Raw genomic sequence first — 16,702 nt, forward strand, 5'->3', positions numbered from 1 at the left:
GGAGTAGATCTTAAGCAGGCTCCACGCATGCCGAAATCAGGAGTCAGATGTTTAACTAACTGAGCCACCCAGACACCCCAGAGGTCCCCTTTGACTGTCAAAAAAAAAGCCATAATCAAAGTGAAAAAGACACATAAGGAGCTGACATCCTTAATATATAAGAAATCTTTAAGCTGTGACAACAAAGGCCGCAAGCACGTTAGAAAATTGGGCAAAGGACATGGACAGTTTACTCACACAAATATGTACAAGTGGCCCTTAAACATGTGGAAAGATGTAACATAATAGACATACAAATTAAAACTGTTGCTGAGGCTGCAGGGAACATGCTCATTCATTGCTGGCAAGAGAACAAACGGTACAGTCCCTCTGGAGGGGAATTCATCAATATCTAACAATAACAAAATTAGACATTTTTTCTTAGGCCCAGCAATCCATCTCACTCCTAGGAATTTTTTCTGAAGATACATCTCCAATAAAATTTTTTTAAAAAAATCAAAAACTGGCATATAGCCGGTTATTTATCGTGGTATTATTTGTAATAGTAAAATATTAGAAATAGCCTGAATGCCATACATAGATTGGCTGAGTAAACTGTGATACACAGAATACTACAGATTACAATTAGGAAAATCCCCATGAACTAATGAGTGATTTTTGGAATATATTGTTACAAGTACATCAAGGTGATTCACCTTAAGAAATTGAGAAAAATCTCAGTCTTCTCAATAGATGCAGAAAATGTTTTAAATTCTAGGGGCACCTAGAAACATCATTCGGTTAAGCATCTGCCTTCGGCCCAGGTCATGATCTCAGGGTCCTGGGATCAAGCCCCACATCAGGCTCCCTGCTCAGCGTGAAGTCTCCCTCTGCCCTTCCCCACCACTCATGCTTGCTTGCTCGCTCTCATATAAATAAATAAAATTAAATTTTAAATAATTAAATTCTAAATCTGTTTTTGAGTTTAAAAAAATTCTAGCAGACTGGGTGGCTCAGGCAGCTAAGCGTCTGACTCTTGATTTCAGCTCTGGTCCTGATCTCAGGGTTGTGAGATGGAGCCCCAAGTCCAGCTCCATGCTCAGTGGGGAATTTGCTGGAGATTCTCTCCCTCTGCACCTCCCTCCCTCCTAAAATAATAAATAAATAAATCTTTAAAAAAAATTTCTAGCAGACTGAGAACAGAACACGTCTGCAGGTGTTCTCTAAGGGACACTTAGAGCCAAAATCATACTTGTAAAAATTGAAGCTTTCCTTTTCAGATCAAGAACAAGGCAAGAGTAAGAGTGCCTACTATTACCTTTTTATTAACATTGTCTGGAAGTGCTAGCCAGTACACTAGGACAAGAAAAATAAAAGATAAACATTAGGAGAAGAAAATCCCCTCCCTTTATCTGCAGGTGTTATGAATATATATATAGTACATATAAAAGAATCAACAGATGAGTAATTAGGATTAATAAGAGAGTTTAGTATGCATGGTTCCTTGAAAGAATCAATTCTTAAGTACAGATTTTTTTTAATCTATAAACAAGCAATAGTTGCTTAGAAAATAAATATTATAACATTTATTATAATATAGAATATCAAATACCTAGTAATAAATCCAACAAAAGAAGTGTAAGACCTTTGTGAAGAAAATAATAAAACTATCAAGAGAAATTAAGAAATCTTTAATAAATGGAAAGGTATATTTCAGTTCATGGGTTGGACGAAGCAGTTTGTAAAGATGTGACTATTTCTAAAGTTGACCTGAACTTCACTGCAATTCCAGTAGATTTGTTTTAAAGAACTTGACAGCTGTTTTTATAATTTACATGGAAGTGCAAGCAGCCAAAAGTAGTTGACTCTTGGAAAATAATGTTAAGAGGGGAGAATTTGTTTTACCAAATGTCAAGGCTTTTTAGAAAATTATAGTGATTAAGACACTATAGTAGTGGTACAAGGATGGGAAACAGTCCTATGAGACAGAATGGAAAGCCCAGAACAGCCCATGCTTGATTTGTGATCAGGGTGCACTGCAGAGCAATGGGAGAAATGATGGTCTTTTAAATAAGAGTGCTGGGAGGTCTGGGTGGCACAGTCCGTTAAGCATCTGACTTGGTTTCGGCTCAGGCCCCAGTCTCAGGGACATGAGATCGAGCCCCGTGTCGGGCTCCCCACCCATTGGGATTCTCTCTGTCCTCTCCCTCTGCCCCTCCTGCTTGTGCTTTCTTTCTCTCTCTCTCTCATCGTTTTTTCATTTGCATTTAATTGTACAATCACTTTGAATTAATTTTTGTCTTTGGTGTGCAAACGGAAAAACGATAAGGCTCTTATAAGAAAACACCTTCATGATCTTGGAGTGGGGAAAGATGCTTGAATAGGACACAGAAAGTGGTGACTGTAAAGGAATTTAGAGATTAAGAAATACGAATATATTAACATTGAGAGTTTATCATCATCAGAAGACACCATTAACAGAGAAGGGCTTAACACGTAAAACTAATCTGTGGTGTTAGAAGTCCCGAACGGTTGTTATCTCTCGGGGGAGAAAATGACTTGGGTCTGCTGGGGACACAGGAGGGCTCCTAGTATGCCGGCAATGTCTTTCCTGAATCTGGTGGTGGTTACACAGGCATGTTCACTTTGTGAAAATTCATCAAGCTGTACTTAGAATTTGTACATGATTTATATACTTTTTAATATGTTATCCTTCAATGTAAAGTTTCTTTTTAAAGGTAAGCCACTGAGAAGCTAGTTACAAACACATATCCAACAAAAGCTCATATCAAACTATTAGAGAATTCCTACAAATAAGAAAAAGATGAACATTCTGATAAAAGATGTGCAAAATAATTGAACAGATACTTCAGAAAAGAGGAAATCCAAATGCTCATTCTAAAATGAAAAGGGGCTCAACCTTAGTCATGGAGAAACACACATGAAAACTGGATCAACTTTTTTTTTTTTTTTAAAGATTTTATTTATTTATTTGAGAGAGCATGAGAGGGGAGACAGTCAGAGGGTGAAGCGGACTCCCCGCTGAGCAGGGAGCCCGATGTGGGACTCGATCCTGGGACTCCAGGATCATGACCTGAGCCGAAGGCAGTCGCCCAACCAACTGAGCCACCCAGGCGCCCCTGGATCAACATTTCTTTACACCTAAATTAGCTTAAAAAAGTCTGACTGCCCCAAGCATCATGGGGGGGCAGGGGGGTGCAGTGGGAGCAGTGCTGGAAGGGGGCATCTGCATGAACACTTTGAACACAGATTATCTTCATGTGGTACACAGGAGGGCGATGCCCCATGTGACTTGGTGATCCCTCTCTCTTGCAAATGTGTGCTCACATGCACTAGAATATGTGTACAAGAATGTTACAGCAGCATTGTTCAAACAGTTTCCAAAAACTTGGAACAGCTCATAATGCCTGTCAACAGAAGAATGGATGCATAAACTGTGCTCTATGTTGATAAAACCCATGTACTATACACCAGTGCTATCTAGTCCTACAAATGAACCAATTACAGCTACTGGCAACAAGTCAGATAAATCTCAAGTTCAAAAGCAGGCAAAACATTATTAATACAGTGCTTTTTAGCAATTATTTTGGAAGCCAGCATAGTGGAGAGGGATTAGGAAGAACTTTGGGTGGTGATAGGAGGGAACCCCTGGGGTAATGTTTATCTTTTGACCTAAGTGATGGTTACATGGATGCTTGTTTTCCAGTTTTCATTAGGCTGTGCACTTGTTTTATTTGCCTTTCTAAATATTTGTTAGATTTCACAATAAAATCTTTTAAAAGAGACAGTGGCTGCAGTAAGAATGTGTTGAAATATGGCAAAATATCAAAAACCTATTTCATGTGAAAAAGTAATGTTATAATTTTACTTTCGAAATGGTATTGAATACTGCTTTGAGTGTTCCATTTTGGTTTTCTAACTTCTAACTTTTCATAAGCCAAAAGTTTTCTTTAACAAGTATCACCAGTTAAGACTCTTGAATCTTTTTTCTCTTTAAAGATTTTATGTATTTATTTGAGAGAGACAGAGATAGTGAAAGAGAACACAAATGGGGAGGAGAGGGAGAAGCAGGCTCCCCACTGAGCAGGGAGCCCAACGTCAGACTCAGTCTCAGGACCCTGAGATTGTGACCTGAGCTGAAGGCAGATGCTTAACCGACTGAGCCACCCAGGCGCCCCAAGACTCTTGAATTTCTCTAGTAATTTTCCTACCATAAAATTCATTCATTGTAAGTGTACAGTTCAGCGAATTTTGATCTGTACTGTTGCACATCTTACCAGTTTGATAGATCTAATTTGAGGACCTTTCCATCACCCCCCAAAATCCCCTCAAGCCTGTTTGCAGCTAATCAAATGTTCTATTTTGAAGGTAGTAAGTTGATTCACATATTTCAGATACTTCATCATTAAAAGTAAGATAACACACTGTTGGACAGAAACATGAAAAATGTCAATCAGAGTTCTTCATGAATGTTAGATACCTTAGTTTGAGATACTATATGCATATTAGATTAAAATCAACTTTGGTTCACATCTGTTCTCGGTAGATGATATGAAATAAACTGTACGGTTGATTTCTTGACGTCATTGTTTTGGTGTGGCTCTGGGTGGTTTTTCAGTTTTAAAAAAATTTAGCTGATATGTATGAGAGGTTTCAAATACGCAGGCACTCTTGGCATATGCCATTCTCAACAGGATTAATTTCCGAGAGAAAAGATCAGACAGAATAGAATGCAGAAAGGGGTGGGAAATTAGATTATAAAATTATTTAATTAAATACATAAATATTAAATTGTAAGTTATTTCTTCCATTAATAACTAAAAGATTTGTTGATTAGGACACCTGGATGGCTCAGTCGGTTGGGCGTCTGCCTTCAGCTCAGGTCATGATCCCAGGGTCCTGGAATTGAGGCCCATGTCAGGCTTCTTGCTCAGCAGGGAGCCTGCTTCTCCTCCTGCCTGCCACTCCCCCCTGCTTGTGCGCATGCTCTCTCTCTGACAAATAAATAAAATCTTAAAAAGAAAAAAAAAAAGATTTGTTGATTGATTCTGGTATTAAGCTTCTCAAACTTTGGGATAATATAAGAAAAGTTTAAGGGTGCCTGGGTGACTCAGTCGTTAAGTGTCTGCCTTAGGCTCGGGTCATGATCCCAGGGTCCTGGGATCGAGCCCCGCATCAGGCTCCCTGCTCCTCAGGGAGGCCTGCTTCTCCCTCTCCCACTCCCCCTGCTTGTGTTCCTGCTCTCACTCGCTCTCTCTCTGTCAAATAAATAAATAAAATCTTTAAAAAAAAAGTTTAAAAAGCTCTTTGTCTTTTTCTACCACTTCATACAGAGATATGAAATATATCTTATGTAGTATGAGTAAATGTGAAATACATATATATGACATGAGTATATTAAGTATGCGGTAATTTGTAATTGGGCTTCCCGGAGTGAATTGAATCTTTAACAGATTTGACAGATTTATGCTTTAGTGTTGAATATGAATTAAGGAAGTACAGATGTATCTTGTGTCTTACTAAATATTTGTCCAAAAGAATCACATTGAGTGTTTGGAAGTTTTGGAAACTACAGCAATGCCTGGCAAGTTGCAAAGTCTGTTAAGTGCAAGGCTGTATCTTCTCTGTGCTGTTCCAGTATTTGCCCTGCAGTTGCTCCAGAGCTCACTGTTTGCCCTTCTCTCGTCAGGCACTTTACTACCCAGGCTGCCGTCAGAGCCAGGAATGACGTCACTCACCATCAGAATTGAGAAAATTGGCCTGAAGGATGCGGGGCAGTGCATCGATCCCTATATCACAGTTAGCGTAAAGGGTAAATAACTCTGTCTGCGTTTTCCCCTCTGGCGAACTGTGTAATGTTGATTCGCACTTGGAACACAGGCAGGTGTGGGGGTGGGTGCTTGCACCTGTGACAGTTCATTTGCATTCGTCCTACAGTGAGGGAAAACCCCTGGGCAGCCGTCATCGTTCCTTCACTGAGTATTTCTGAGAAAGTTTCTAAAAATACTTAATTATTTATAACTGACATGCGCATTTGCTTTTGAGGGTTTTTTGGTAAATTTCTGTATTCTTAATATCCCATCCAGGGTGCTGACTAGACATACACACTGTCTTCAACAGCATATACTTCCCGCCACCTTCTCAGGTGTGTGGTTTTTTTTGCCAAGCCCCACGCTCTCCTGTTCCCCCACGCTTCCCCTTCGGGTGCTCTGCTTTCTGCCGCGATGTCTTAGACACAGGGGAGCCCTGCGGGAGTGCGTGAGCATCGGGCCTCCAGTGAACCATCCTGAGACAGAAAGTAGGACACATCCATAAACATCCACACCCTGAGCCCAAGGCTGCATGAAAGAAGCGTTGTGTTTCTTATTAAGCATGGTCGTCTTCAGGATTTATTTGTTTTCTCCTGTCCAGTGTGGCATACCATTTATTCCTTGAAAACAGCTTTTTGAGTCTTTGGTTTAGGATGGAATCCGCGCTCATGGAATTCTTTTGTTGGTGTCAAGCCTTTATATGGCACTTGATTTGTAAAGCACTCAGCAGTCTTTTAAAAATAATTATTGGGTGATTGAGGATGAGGTTGTCATACTATTATTCAGAAATCCCTGCCCCATCAATTTTCACCTACAGTTAATCTGCACTTTGAGGCAAACCAAAGAAACAGTGACTGAAATTGAACTTTTACCAATCATAGAAATAAATTCAGACACAGAGAAGAATTTTCACGTGGAGACCACGTGATCCACAGCGCTAATGCTGAAATACTTGACCTCTGATGTTATTGGTTCCCAAGTCCACGGTCTACTGGAAAGTCTTGATACCCTACATTATGTGATAGGCCATTTAAAACTGCATATCTCACGTGGGACAGTACACTGTAAAAAGTGAAGGATGATGTGCTAGGCGCTCTGTTACCTTTGCACACACTGAACTGAATAATCAAATGTACCAAATTGTTTTAAGTTCTCTAAGATAGGAGTCTGTTGAGTAATACATAAACACTACACATTAAATGAGTCCATGTTGAATTTGATTAAACTGGAAGATTCCAGGCTGGCTCCAGGAAATTAAAACCACACATCATACATAGTGTACCATCTGGTTGTTGTAAATCAGGTTACTTTATAGCAGATACAGTCAGAATTTAGGTAATATGTCTAAAGAATGACTCATTTAGAGAAAGGTTTCACTGGCAGCGTTCATGTCCACTGTATTGGCTCTGAGTGAAGTACAACAGGAGAATTCTGCTAATGTTTGACGAAAGGCCTTTCCACGCCCAGGCACGTGACTGAGGTAGGACATAGGGGTAGGGGCCCCCCTGTGTAATACCATTCATGTTCCAAATTTTTATTGCATACAGCAGTATAGTGGCATAAGGAAGACAAAAGTTCTTTTCCCCTCTTAACAAGAAGGATCAAGCTTTGTTGTCTTCAAACTTGCTTTAGCATCCAGATGGCCTCCTGCCGTCTCTGTCCTCAGCTCCCCCCCCACCCCTCCGGAAACGAGCAGCTCCCTGCATACCTGCTGCCACGGGGGGCGGGGGGGAGGGTCTGTGTCTGAGACTCTCCTCTCAGCTTCTGCTAGGCCTCTTTAGGAAACCTAACCCTCTGTGGTTCGTTTTTGGTTCTGAGTCTGTGTGTTTGAAACGCTTTTTTTCCTCTCTAGATCTGAATGGCATAGATTTAACTCCTGTGCAAGATACTCCCGTGGCTTCAGGAAAAGAAGACACGTATGTTCATTTTAATGTGGACATTGAGCTCCAGAAGCATGTGGAAAAACTAACCAAAGGTTGGTCTGTGATGGTGAACATTGGCCTCTTGTGGCTGGAGTTCGCGTCCTGTGTTGTGTGCCTGCAACCTAGCGCAGTGGGCAGAAGCACGCACCACACAGTGTTCAGTGACTTGAACGAGATGGCGATTTTTTAAATGTGGGAATTAGGACTTGTATGATACAGTTGTGTAATAACAGTTCTGTAATAAAATGTTCTTTGGTTATAAAATTTCGTCATCTTGGACAACAAAACAGAATGAAGTTTTCCTCTTACTGAAGAGTGGAGGGGGCAGAGGCTCCCAAGGCTCCCTGATGGTTGAGTCTCTAATAGTTGAAAGAGCAAGTTGTTTTTCCAGCTGATTTTATTGGGCAGAAAGAGACCATACCTCATACTTAGTTGGCAGGAGGTTGGGAAAGGACAAAAACACATTCTTAAAAAGGTGAAGTTACATTTCCAAGTTAGCCGGTTCCTGGTACTAAATGCTTTTCCATGTGTTCCGAGGGAGTGTCGGCGCTCCAGAACAAGACTTGGGGATCCCTCTATCACCGGAGGTTCAGTTGCAGTTTTTGGCATTTTCACTCTTTGCAAGAAGCTTGTACCTCTCGAACAATTGCCATATTCTCTAAAATATTTGACCTCTTACTTCGATCTGGTGCTGCTGTCGCCTCGGCCCCACCACTGGAAGACTCGTCTCGCGGGGCTTCCGTTGCGGCGGTGGCCGCGCGTGTGAGCCGCAGTAGCGCCTGGAAGCACGTTAGATGCTGGTGCTCGGGGCCCCCGCCTCCTGGCAGACCTCCTGACTCAGAAACACGCTGGCCGGGCTCAGCAGTCTCTCAGGGGGCTTGCACATGGTTCTCATACACCCCAAAGCTTGAGAATCGCTATTAGAATACAGAGACAACGGGCTTAAGAAATAATGTTAAAGAAATTTCAATATGAAGTGTTAGGCTGTCTGCATAAAAATATGAACAAAACTTTTTTTTTTTTTTAAGTCCACTGCTTTGGGAAAGGTTTCTGATAGGGGCTGACTTCTCTGTTGTAGTGCACTGTAGGTGTTCTGGAGGATTCGCGAGATGCTGGAAATAGAACTAGATTCAGCATCTGTTCATTTTCTCGAGCTTTGACTTTACTATGTGCAGTATTACTATAGTCTGAATGGATACACGCTGACGAAGACGCTGTCTTCGTATTTACAAGAATTTCCGTTCATCTCCGTACACCAGCCTCCTCGTACGTTCCATTCTTTCTTATAAACACCACGAAGGACAAAGCTGTGCATACCGTACCCAGGATGCAGGAAATAGATTATCTACTGATGATGCAGATGAATAATGAAACATTTTTTAAGTTCCTTAAAATGATGGTATTATACTTGAACTTTAGTATTGTTTGCAAACATGACTTTATTTCACATTTATTCAGACCTGAGACACAGTCATGATGACAAGGAGATGGGCTTCACAGCTGCAGAGATGAAGAAATGTGTTCGGCTACCTTAGAAATCTGTGAGGGTTTTTAATAACAAATTGCTTCTGTTATTTCTGTGGGAGGGAGAAGAGAAGCTACCCTTTGGCAGATACGGAGGGTCATATCTTGGGGACTAATAATTGTAACCCTCGTGTGGGGGCAGGGAGTAGACGGTCAGTTGTGCCCGTCTGTCCCTCCCCCACGTCCCACTCTCTCAAGCAATTGCTGTTTCTTTGCTCCTGTGACAGGAGGTGCTCCATTTGGATCCAGGCACCAGGATGGCACACACACTTCTGAACATTGTTTTGTTTTGTTTTGTTTTTAAGATTTTATTTATTTGACAGAGAGAGACACAGCGAGAGAGGGACCATAAGCAGGGGGAGTGGGAGAGGGAGAAGCAGGCTTCCTGCCGAGCAGGGAGCCCGATGCGGGGCTCGATCCTGGACCCTGGGATCGTGACCTGAGCCGAAGGCAGACGCTCAACGACTGAGCCAGCCAGGCGCCCAGTTCTGAACATTGTTAAAGCTCTTGTCACTTGTGAGTCTTGTCCTCGGTTTAAAAAGTATTGGATGTGTGTTGTCCTTAAAAGCCAAGCAAGATCCAGCCCCACTTGGGTTCAGGCAGAACTAATAAGTAGCCAGTTAAGAGTGAGACCCCAACTTCCTTCCAACTAGTTTCCGTGCCGCCTTTAGAAATTAATGGTTCTTGGGGCACCTGGGTGGCTCAGTCGATTGTGTCTGACTCTTGATTTCAGCTCAGGTCATGATCTCAGGGTCGTGAGATCGAGCCCCGCGTTGGGCTCCGTGCTCAGCTGGAAATCTGCTTGAGATTCTCTCTCTCCCTCTGCCCCTCCCACTACTCGCACACATGTGTGCGCTCCCTCTCTCAAATAATTCTGTTGTAAGCTGCTTTCTGTGGGGAGAGCTTATCTTTTGGGCTTTGGGGAGATAAAAACATCTGAATTTTTCATTGCTGCTTGCTCTTTGGGGGAGGGGTGGACTAGGAATAGGCTTGCTCTTCTTTAGACCTTGGTCTTCCAAAACATGTGTAATTCCAGGAGAAACAAAACTGCTTTGAATACTATGAAAGGTCTCAGAAAACAGGTAATAGTTAAAAACTGAACCAGCACATGATTTATATTGTTTAAACTCCAACAAAACACCCAAAACAGTTGAATTTTTGAGCTTTTGTTTCAGGGGGAGGAGCAGAGCTGTGAGCCTGGATGTTCTGACGAACTCTTACAGGCCTCGGCCACTTGCTGAGTGTCTGTGGACCACGTTCATGCTTCACGAGCATCCTCTGTGTTCACTATGTGGCATTTAAGGCGTTCTCCCCGTGTGTGAACTACGTACGTTCTCAAGTCAGCCCAGCTCAGGAAGTTCTGCTGGGCCGTGTAGGAGTGGAGGGTATGGAGAAATGTCACTGCGCTCAGATGGAGAGTTTAGGTGGCAGCTACAGTGCCGTCCTCAGAGAGACCGTTTGACAAAGGTTACCTTGTCAGGTCACGCCGGCTGCCACGTGCTCTGTGCTTCCGGTGATGGAGGAACCGATGGGCACGATGAAGTCCGCCGCCGTCTGTGGCTGATGTGGTTTGTTTTCATTCCCTAGGTGCAGCTATCTTCTTCGAATTCAAACACTACAAGCCTAAAAAAAGGTTCACCAGCACCAAGTGCTTTGCTTTCATGGAGATGGATGAAATTAAAGCCGGGCCGATTGTAATAGAACTGTAAGTGATGCGCGCACACGCTTCGAACCGTGTAACGCTGACTGGTGCTCCGTAGCGTGTGACTGCAGAACAGCTCCGTTATCCAAGTATGTTAAACCATGACTTTTCTACTGTGCTTACAGATACAAGAAACCCACTGACTTTAAAAGAAAGAAATTGCAGTTATTGACCAAGAAACCACTTTATCTTCATCTACATCAGACTTTGCACAAGGAATGATCCTGACACGAGTCACCTGGAACGTCTGTGAATTCTCCCACCCAGTGGCAGCCCTCCCGGCTCCGTGTAGCACATCCCCCCGCCGCCAGGCAGGAGGCCGGCCTCGCGGGCGCCGGCAGGCCAGAGCGAGCCCGCGGGATTCACAGCCCAGCACGCCACTGACCTAGACGACTCCTTTGGATACGGGCTTATTGTAGTTTTGAAACATGTTTTTACTTTTATAGTATTTGTGCAATTCATAGTCTCTTTTCTAACTTACCACTATTCCTGCCCTGCTTCCTGGAACAACACTGCTGTGGGTAGGATGTGCTCGTCTTCAAAATTAATACAGCAATAAGAATGTGCTAGAGTTTACACATCCGTTCACTTTTGCTCCAATATGCTTTTTTGGTTTTTTGAGTTAATGCCAAACTCTGGGTTGATGGGGGTAGGAGAGTATGAAACTGTTCTGAGAGGAGGAATTGGACCGTTCATGCTGCCCAGGGAGGTCAGTTTGGAAAATTATAGGCTGCTCTTCCGAGGTGGCCTAAATTCACCCTGATCTCATAGTTTTCCTGTTTAGAAATCGTGTGCCTTGGCCAGATCAGTATCCCAGATGGGAGGGTTCCCAGGTTGTAGCTGTGGCTTTTCCAGATGACCAGATTGTTTTTCTGAAAGAGCACATTTGTAGACCGTTGATTAGCTGCTCTTCTACATCACATTGTTATTCTTTCTGAGAGTGATTCTAGGGTTAATGATGGAACCATGTCAGAATAATTACAGATTTCTAGATGGCTTTGTAACGTCTTCTAAATCATGTAACCTAATTTGAGTCAGATGCTAATGAGATACTGCAGGAGTAACTGCTGTTTTTCTGACAACTGATTGTGAAACCTTAAAGCCTGCATACCTCTTCTTAGAGTGGTGAGTATGCAAAATCTGGAGCTACTCTAGTTGTTTCTATATAGGTAGATAGGATTGCCATTTATTTCCTATGTAGATATGTTGACTTTCATCTATATGGAAATATGCAGGTCATTAGCTTATTATAATTTGACTATTTACATTACTTTTGACTTAATGGGGCATAAATAAAACTTGCAGCGGACACACGAGGTGGGTATTCGATACACAGGACATTAACATTGGGGGCGGGCTCTCTGTGAGTTAGATGCAGACCCACACGTTTAACGTTCACTATGTTGAATGACCAATGCTAGCACGAGGGGGACGCAGCGCCAGTACTTGGCCTGTTTTTAAACTGGGGTAATAACCCTAGTCCTACCGTTCAATGTGTGCTATTTAAAATAAGTAGCCACAGTGAAGTGTTCTAGCCCTTGCACTTCGGGAAAGCTGGTCTTTACTTCCGGTTGTTGGTTCTGTTTAAGATGGATGTTAAAAACTTGGGAGCCTGAAAGAATTCTCAACCAAATTTAAGTCTTGTCTCCTGTCTTAATTAGATTAATTCCAAAAATGATTCAGTCCACAATAGCTCAAGGGGATGAAGAATTTGCCTTAATAAATTACCTTGTTGTTCACTCAACCCTTAGACTGAGTTGTCAGCCCCCGACTGTCAGCTCCTCAAGGGGCAAGAACCACATTTTCTCCAAGTCCTGTAAATGTTCTAAGGTGCTTGGCAGCGCTCTGTACCCTGTGGAGTACTCAGTACCTTCTGTTTGATGTTGCTGACGAGACCTAAAAAATAATCCCTTAAAGTACCTACTATTAAAATGTAGCGAAACTGATCCGTTGGTCTCTTTTCTCATAGACCATAAGACATGTATGTCAGTGATAATCTATATGAAGAAGCACCTGCTGTCGTTCACATAAGTATGGTTTGTATGAACTAGTGCTTTCAGCAGTATTAAAGCAGCGTGAGTGGAGTGCTGTGTGATTAGCGGAGCTTTAATTCAGACCTGAATGGGGTGACAGGCGATCATCTGGAAGCAGTAGACACACAATACTGTACTTCCCACAAATTATTTTTTACCCTCCAATGAAAAAAAAGCAGAACCGTAGTAGAAATGTCTCCAGGCTGAAACGCTGCTGCTTCGTAAGTGAGAATTTTAGCGTCGAAGCCCAGACCCGCGATGAGCTGCAGACGCCCCGTGAAGCCGCTGGGACAGGGAGCCACCCGGCTCTGCGGCGGCCCCGGGGCCACGGGAGGCGGCCAGGCAGCGGCGCGGCTCAGGTGAGCGGGAGACTCCCTGGGACTCCCGGGAACAGGAGACACAGGACAAACAGCAAAAATACTTGAGAGGTAAAAAAGACTAGCTCTGGTTTTATAATAGATCTAATTTACCTTTCCAACTTGATTATCTCTGCTAGCAGGTTATCATGTATTTCATTACTACATAAAATTAGCAATTATCTTAACCTTATCATTTTGTGTCCTGAAGAGACTGACCTTTCTCAAGAGTTGTATTTGTGGATTCAGTCTTATTTTACATGGTTAAAAATAACCTCTGCTAGTAACTGTGGAGGTGTTCCTCTTCAGTCTCCTCTATTCTTGATATTAAATGGGAAGACATATATGAATTCTCTTCCTGAAGAACAATGTATATGTTCCTTATGAATTTTAAAGAGTTGTCATCTTTCAGTGGTCCTTATCTTTCCAAAGTGATATCTTCTGGTAGTTTAGTGTAAAAAAAAAAAAAAAAAATCTGTTTCACAGTGAAGCTTTTGCTTCTTTTTATTTTACAGGGTATTAGTACATTAAGTATTATAACGGTGACAGATCATGGTCTAGGTTTCAGTAGTATCAGGACATAGAACTTTGGAGAAGGGGATAGTCTATGCAGTGATTACTACCAGCCTTTTATACTTTGGATTTAATAATTTAAAAAACATGATGTAATAATAGGTATAGGAATACTTTAAATATGATGTAATCCCAAATTCTCAGATTTACTGATTTTTAAATAAAAGTGCCAACATTCAAATACTAATTTTGGAGTAGTAATCAACAAAAAGAACTGCGGGCAGCCTAAAGCCATACAGAGTCCTAAATCATTCTTTCTCATAGTATTGCTCTTCTGAGCTTTTTTGCCATTTTCTTTGAAAACCAGAGGCAACATATGGGAGAAATAGACTGTACTTTTTACAAAAGAAATTTCCTTACTTTTTATGGTCACAACATATCATTTTCAGTTTTCTGTTATGCACCCTTAATGCAAAGATGGTAAAAGCAACAGAACATCAGGTCCAACAACTCTTGCTGCTACTGTAAGCTCACACTCAGGAGACCATCATCAAGTAAGCAGCTGAAGTCACTGGAAAGCACATGAACGCCGCAGATGGGCCCCTGACTTCTCTGAAGGACAAGGAAGACATACGGTGCTTGTGGTGTTTCCAGGGGACTTGAGGTTGAACCTCCCGAGCACTGAGCCACAGGGAGCGTGCTGCCAAGTCAATGCGGGCAGTTCTGTGAGCCTGGCTTTACACGGTTCCAGAATGGTACAAGTCTCATGAGAAAACAATCCAATGAAGCAACAGACACTTGGGAATACTAATAACCAAATTTTTATGAACTATCACTACAAAGAATTTTGGCAAGAAGGGAGAGAAAGTTTAGTGATCTTTTAGTAAACATTTTTAGCATAACAGTCTTTGCGACCAGTATTTTAAAAAACCAAGCTAATAAACACCATCGCTGTGTTCAACTGGTGTACACTAAAAATAGGATAATAAATGGAAATACGTGTTCTTCTAAGCATTTCCACAGGAAATGGTTCATATTTCTCATGACATTCTAAATCATTTAGCAGTTACATACGCTACATTAACTAAAACACAGGTATTCTTTATTGCACGTTTCAAAGTTGTAAAGAGGCTCTAGCTTATGAGGTTTTATTTAGTGGGGGAAAAGATATTTTTCAATTGTTTGGCTCAAAAATGCACACTGCCAGGGCAGCTTAGTTCTAAAAACAAACCTTTTAAAATAAACTTTTGGATTCTGAAGCCAATGAAATCCTTTAACTCTAACGAATAGTACACAGTCCATTTTCTCAGACTAAATGTCAGAGGTCAGAGTTACGGGCTCTGTTTTAAAGCCTGTGAACAGTCCTGGCTATTGCTCTGAGAGGCAGGTGGGGGCTCGTCTCTAGAGCCAGAAGGCAGTAAGTCTCTTGCAGCAGGTGGAGGTGGATAATCCTGGGGGCCATGGGTGGGAGGTGGTAGTCGAGTACCAGGAATAATGTACTCTCTTGGGCCAAGAGAGCCTAAAGGTCTAAAAGGTGTGTGTCCCGGTAAAAATTCTCGAGGATCAAGAGGCAGGTCCCGTTTTCCAGGTGGAATGCCTGGTGCATATTCTCTTAAGCCTAGTGGTGGACGTAAAGCAGGACCTGGAAAAATAAAAAGTCCTGTAAATACATACGAACACATGTAAACGTGGAGGACTCTGGGTATGTCAGTCTTTATAATTTCTCACAACTTCAGAGGTCAGATGGTGGCATCCCCGACTTCAGAGACGAGGCAAACTGAGGTAAGTTGTATGCCGATGGCCAGCCAGGAAGCCACACAGGCAGGATTTAAACATGGCTCTAGCTGGCTTGTGTTTTTTCTATGACACAGTTCTGCCATCTTTCTCTCACAAGGGCTTGGTTTAGTACTTGAAAGTGCCCTAGGTCGTAGCAAGACGACAGATTACGAAATAAGGGCTTTATGCAACAAAGACATTTTGATAAAGGGAAATTCCAGTGTTTACTGCTGTGTCGATGATTCGTGCAGTAGCTCCGCATGGACCTAAACTTGCCATCCAAGTCCAGGCGCTTGCCCTATTGGGGAAGGCCTTCTAGCTCCCCCTAATTAAATTCTGCAACATTTATTAGGCATTAAACACAACCTTCTCTAGGGCTAACACTTCTCATTTATTGCCAAGGCAGGAAGTCAAAGTTGAATTGTTCCCTCTTTTATACTCTCTGATCCATTGCTTATACTTTCATCGTGATTACAAGCTTTATGTCTCAAAATCTATGTATCTATGTTCTAGAGGACTTGGTAACCTCTTGAGGTGGGAGAATTAGTTCTAGCCATCTGCAGAAGTAGTATTTCTGGCTTTCTATTAGTATCTCTCGTCTACAAGAGATCTACTGCCCATCTCAGTATAGGGGGATTATGCAGCACCCCGTGTGTCCTAAAAACTTGAGGAAAAGTTGAGATGCACTTGCTTGTCTTGCACTTTCATTACATAGGCCTGTAAAAGCCACTATTAAAATTTCAACAAGGCACAGAGAGAAAAGAGGAATTACACTCTACAAGTCAATTACGACTACTCAATCATCATACCGAACGGTGGAGGAAATGGCCGAGGCCCAAAAGGCCCGCAGAGTTGAGGAGGTGGTCCGTATCGAATGGGCGGTGGCAGAGGGCCCCCTGCGGGGGAGCTCATGAGGGGCACCCCTGGAAAAGGAGGGGGCCCTTTTGCAGCCATAGTCACCTGCAGAACAGAAGCAATTACAGTTTTGAGAGACTCTGGTATGACACACCAAAGCACCAACACCAGTAAAAGCTGAAACCCAACGAAGCAGATGTCAGGCACCTGT

At 42.4% G+C, this 16,702-nt stretch overlaps 2 protein-coding genes across 9 annotated transcripts in view; one reads left to right on the forward strand and one right to left on the reverse strand.

Moving 5' to 3' along the window:
- AIDA (axin interactor, dorsalization associated) overlaps positions 1–12,904 on the forward strand; it is a 37,455-nt gene extending 24,551 nt beyond the window's left edge. Inside the window, exons 7-10 of the mRNA XM_064593846.1 lie at positions 5,690–5,812; positions 7,663–7,785; positions 10,844–10,961; positions 11,084–12,904. Coding sequence (XP_064449916.1) covers positions 5,690–5,812; positions 7,663–7,785; positions 10,844–10,961; positions 11,084–11,180 — 461 coding nt within the window. The 3' untranslated portion in view covers positions 11,181–12,904. The remainder of the gene's footprint in view (positions 1–5,689; positions 5,813–7,662; positions 7,786–10,843; positions 10,962–11,083) is intronic.
- A 900-nt stretch (positions 12,905–13,804) lies between these two features.
- Positions 13,805–16,702, reverse strand: part of MIA3 (MIA SH3 domain ER export factor 3) — a 58,344-nt gene continuing 55,446 nt past the window's right edge. For all 8 annotated transcript variants that reach the window (XM_064593841.1, XM_045876833.3, XM_045876832.3 and 5 more), the window contains 2 exons: positions 16,446–16,596; positions 13,805–15,502 (listed from right to left, as the gene is read on the reverse strand). In XM_064593841.1, coding sequence (XP_064449911.1) covers positions 15,192–15,502; positions 16,446–16,596 — 462 coding nt within the window. In that variant the 3' untranslated portion in view covers positions 13,805–15,191. The remainder of the gene's footprint in view (positions 15,503–16,445; positions 16,597–16,702) is intronic.

Source organism: Mirounga angustirostris, unplaced genomic scaffold (genome assembly GCF_029215605.1).
Source record: "Mirounga angustirostris isolate CCGP_5_RB_7025 unplaced genomic scaffold, mMirAng1.0.hap1 SCAF_6, whole genome shotgun sequence".
NCBI lineage: Eukaryota > Metazoa > Chordata > Mammalia > Carnivora > Phocidae > Mirounga > Mirounga angustirostris.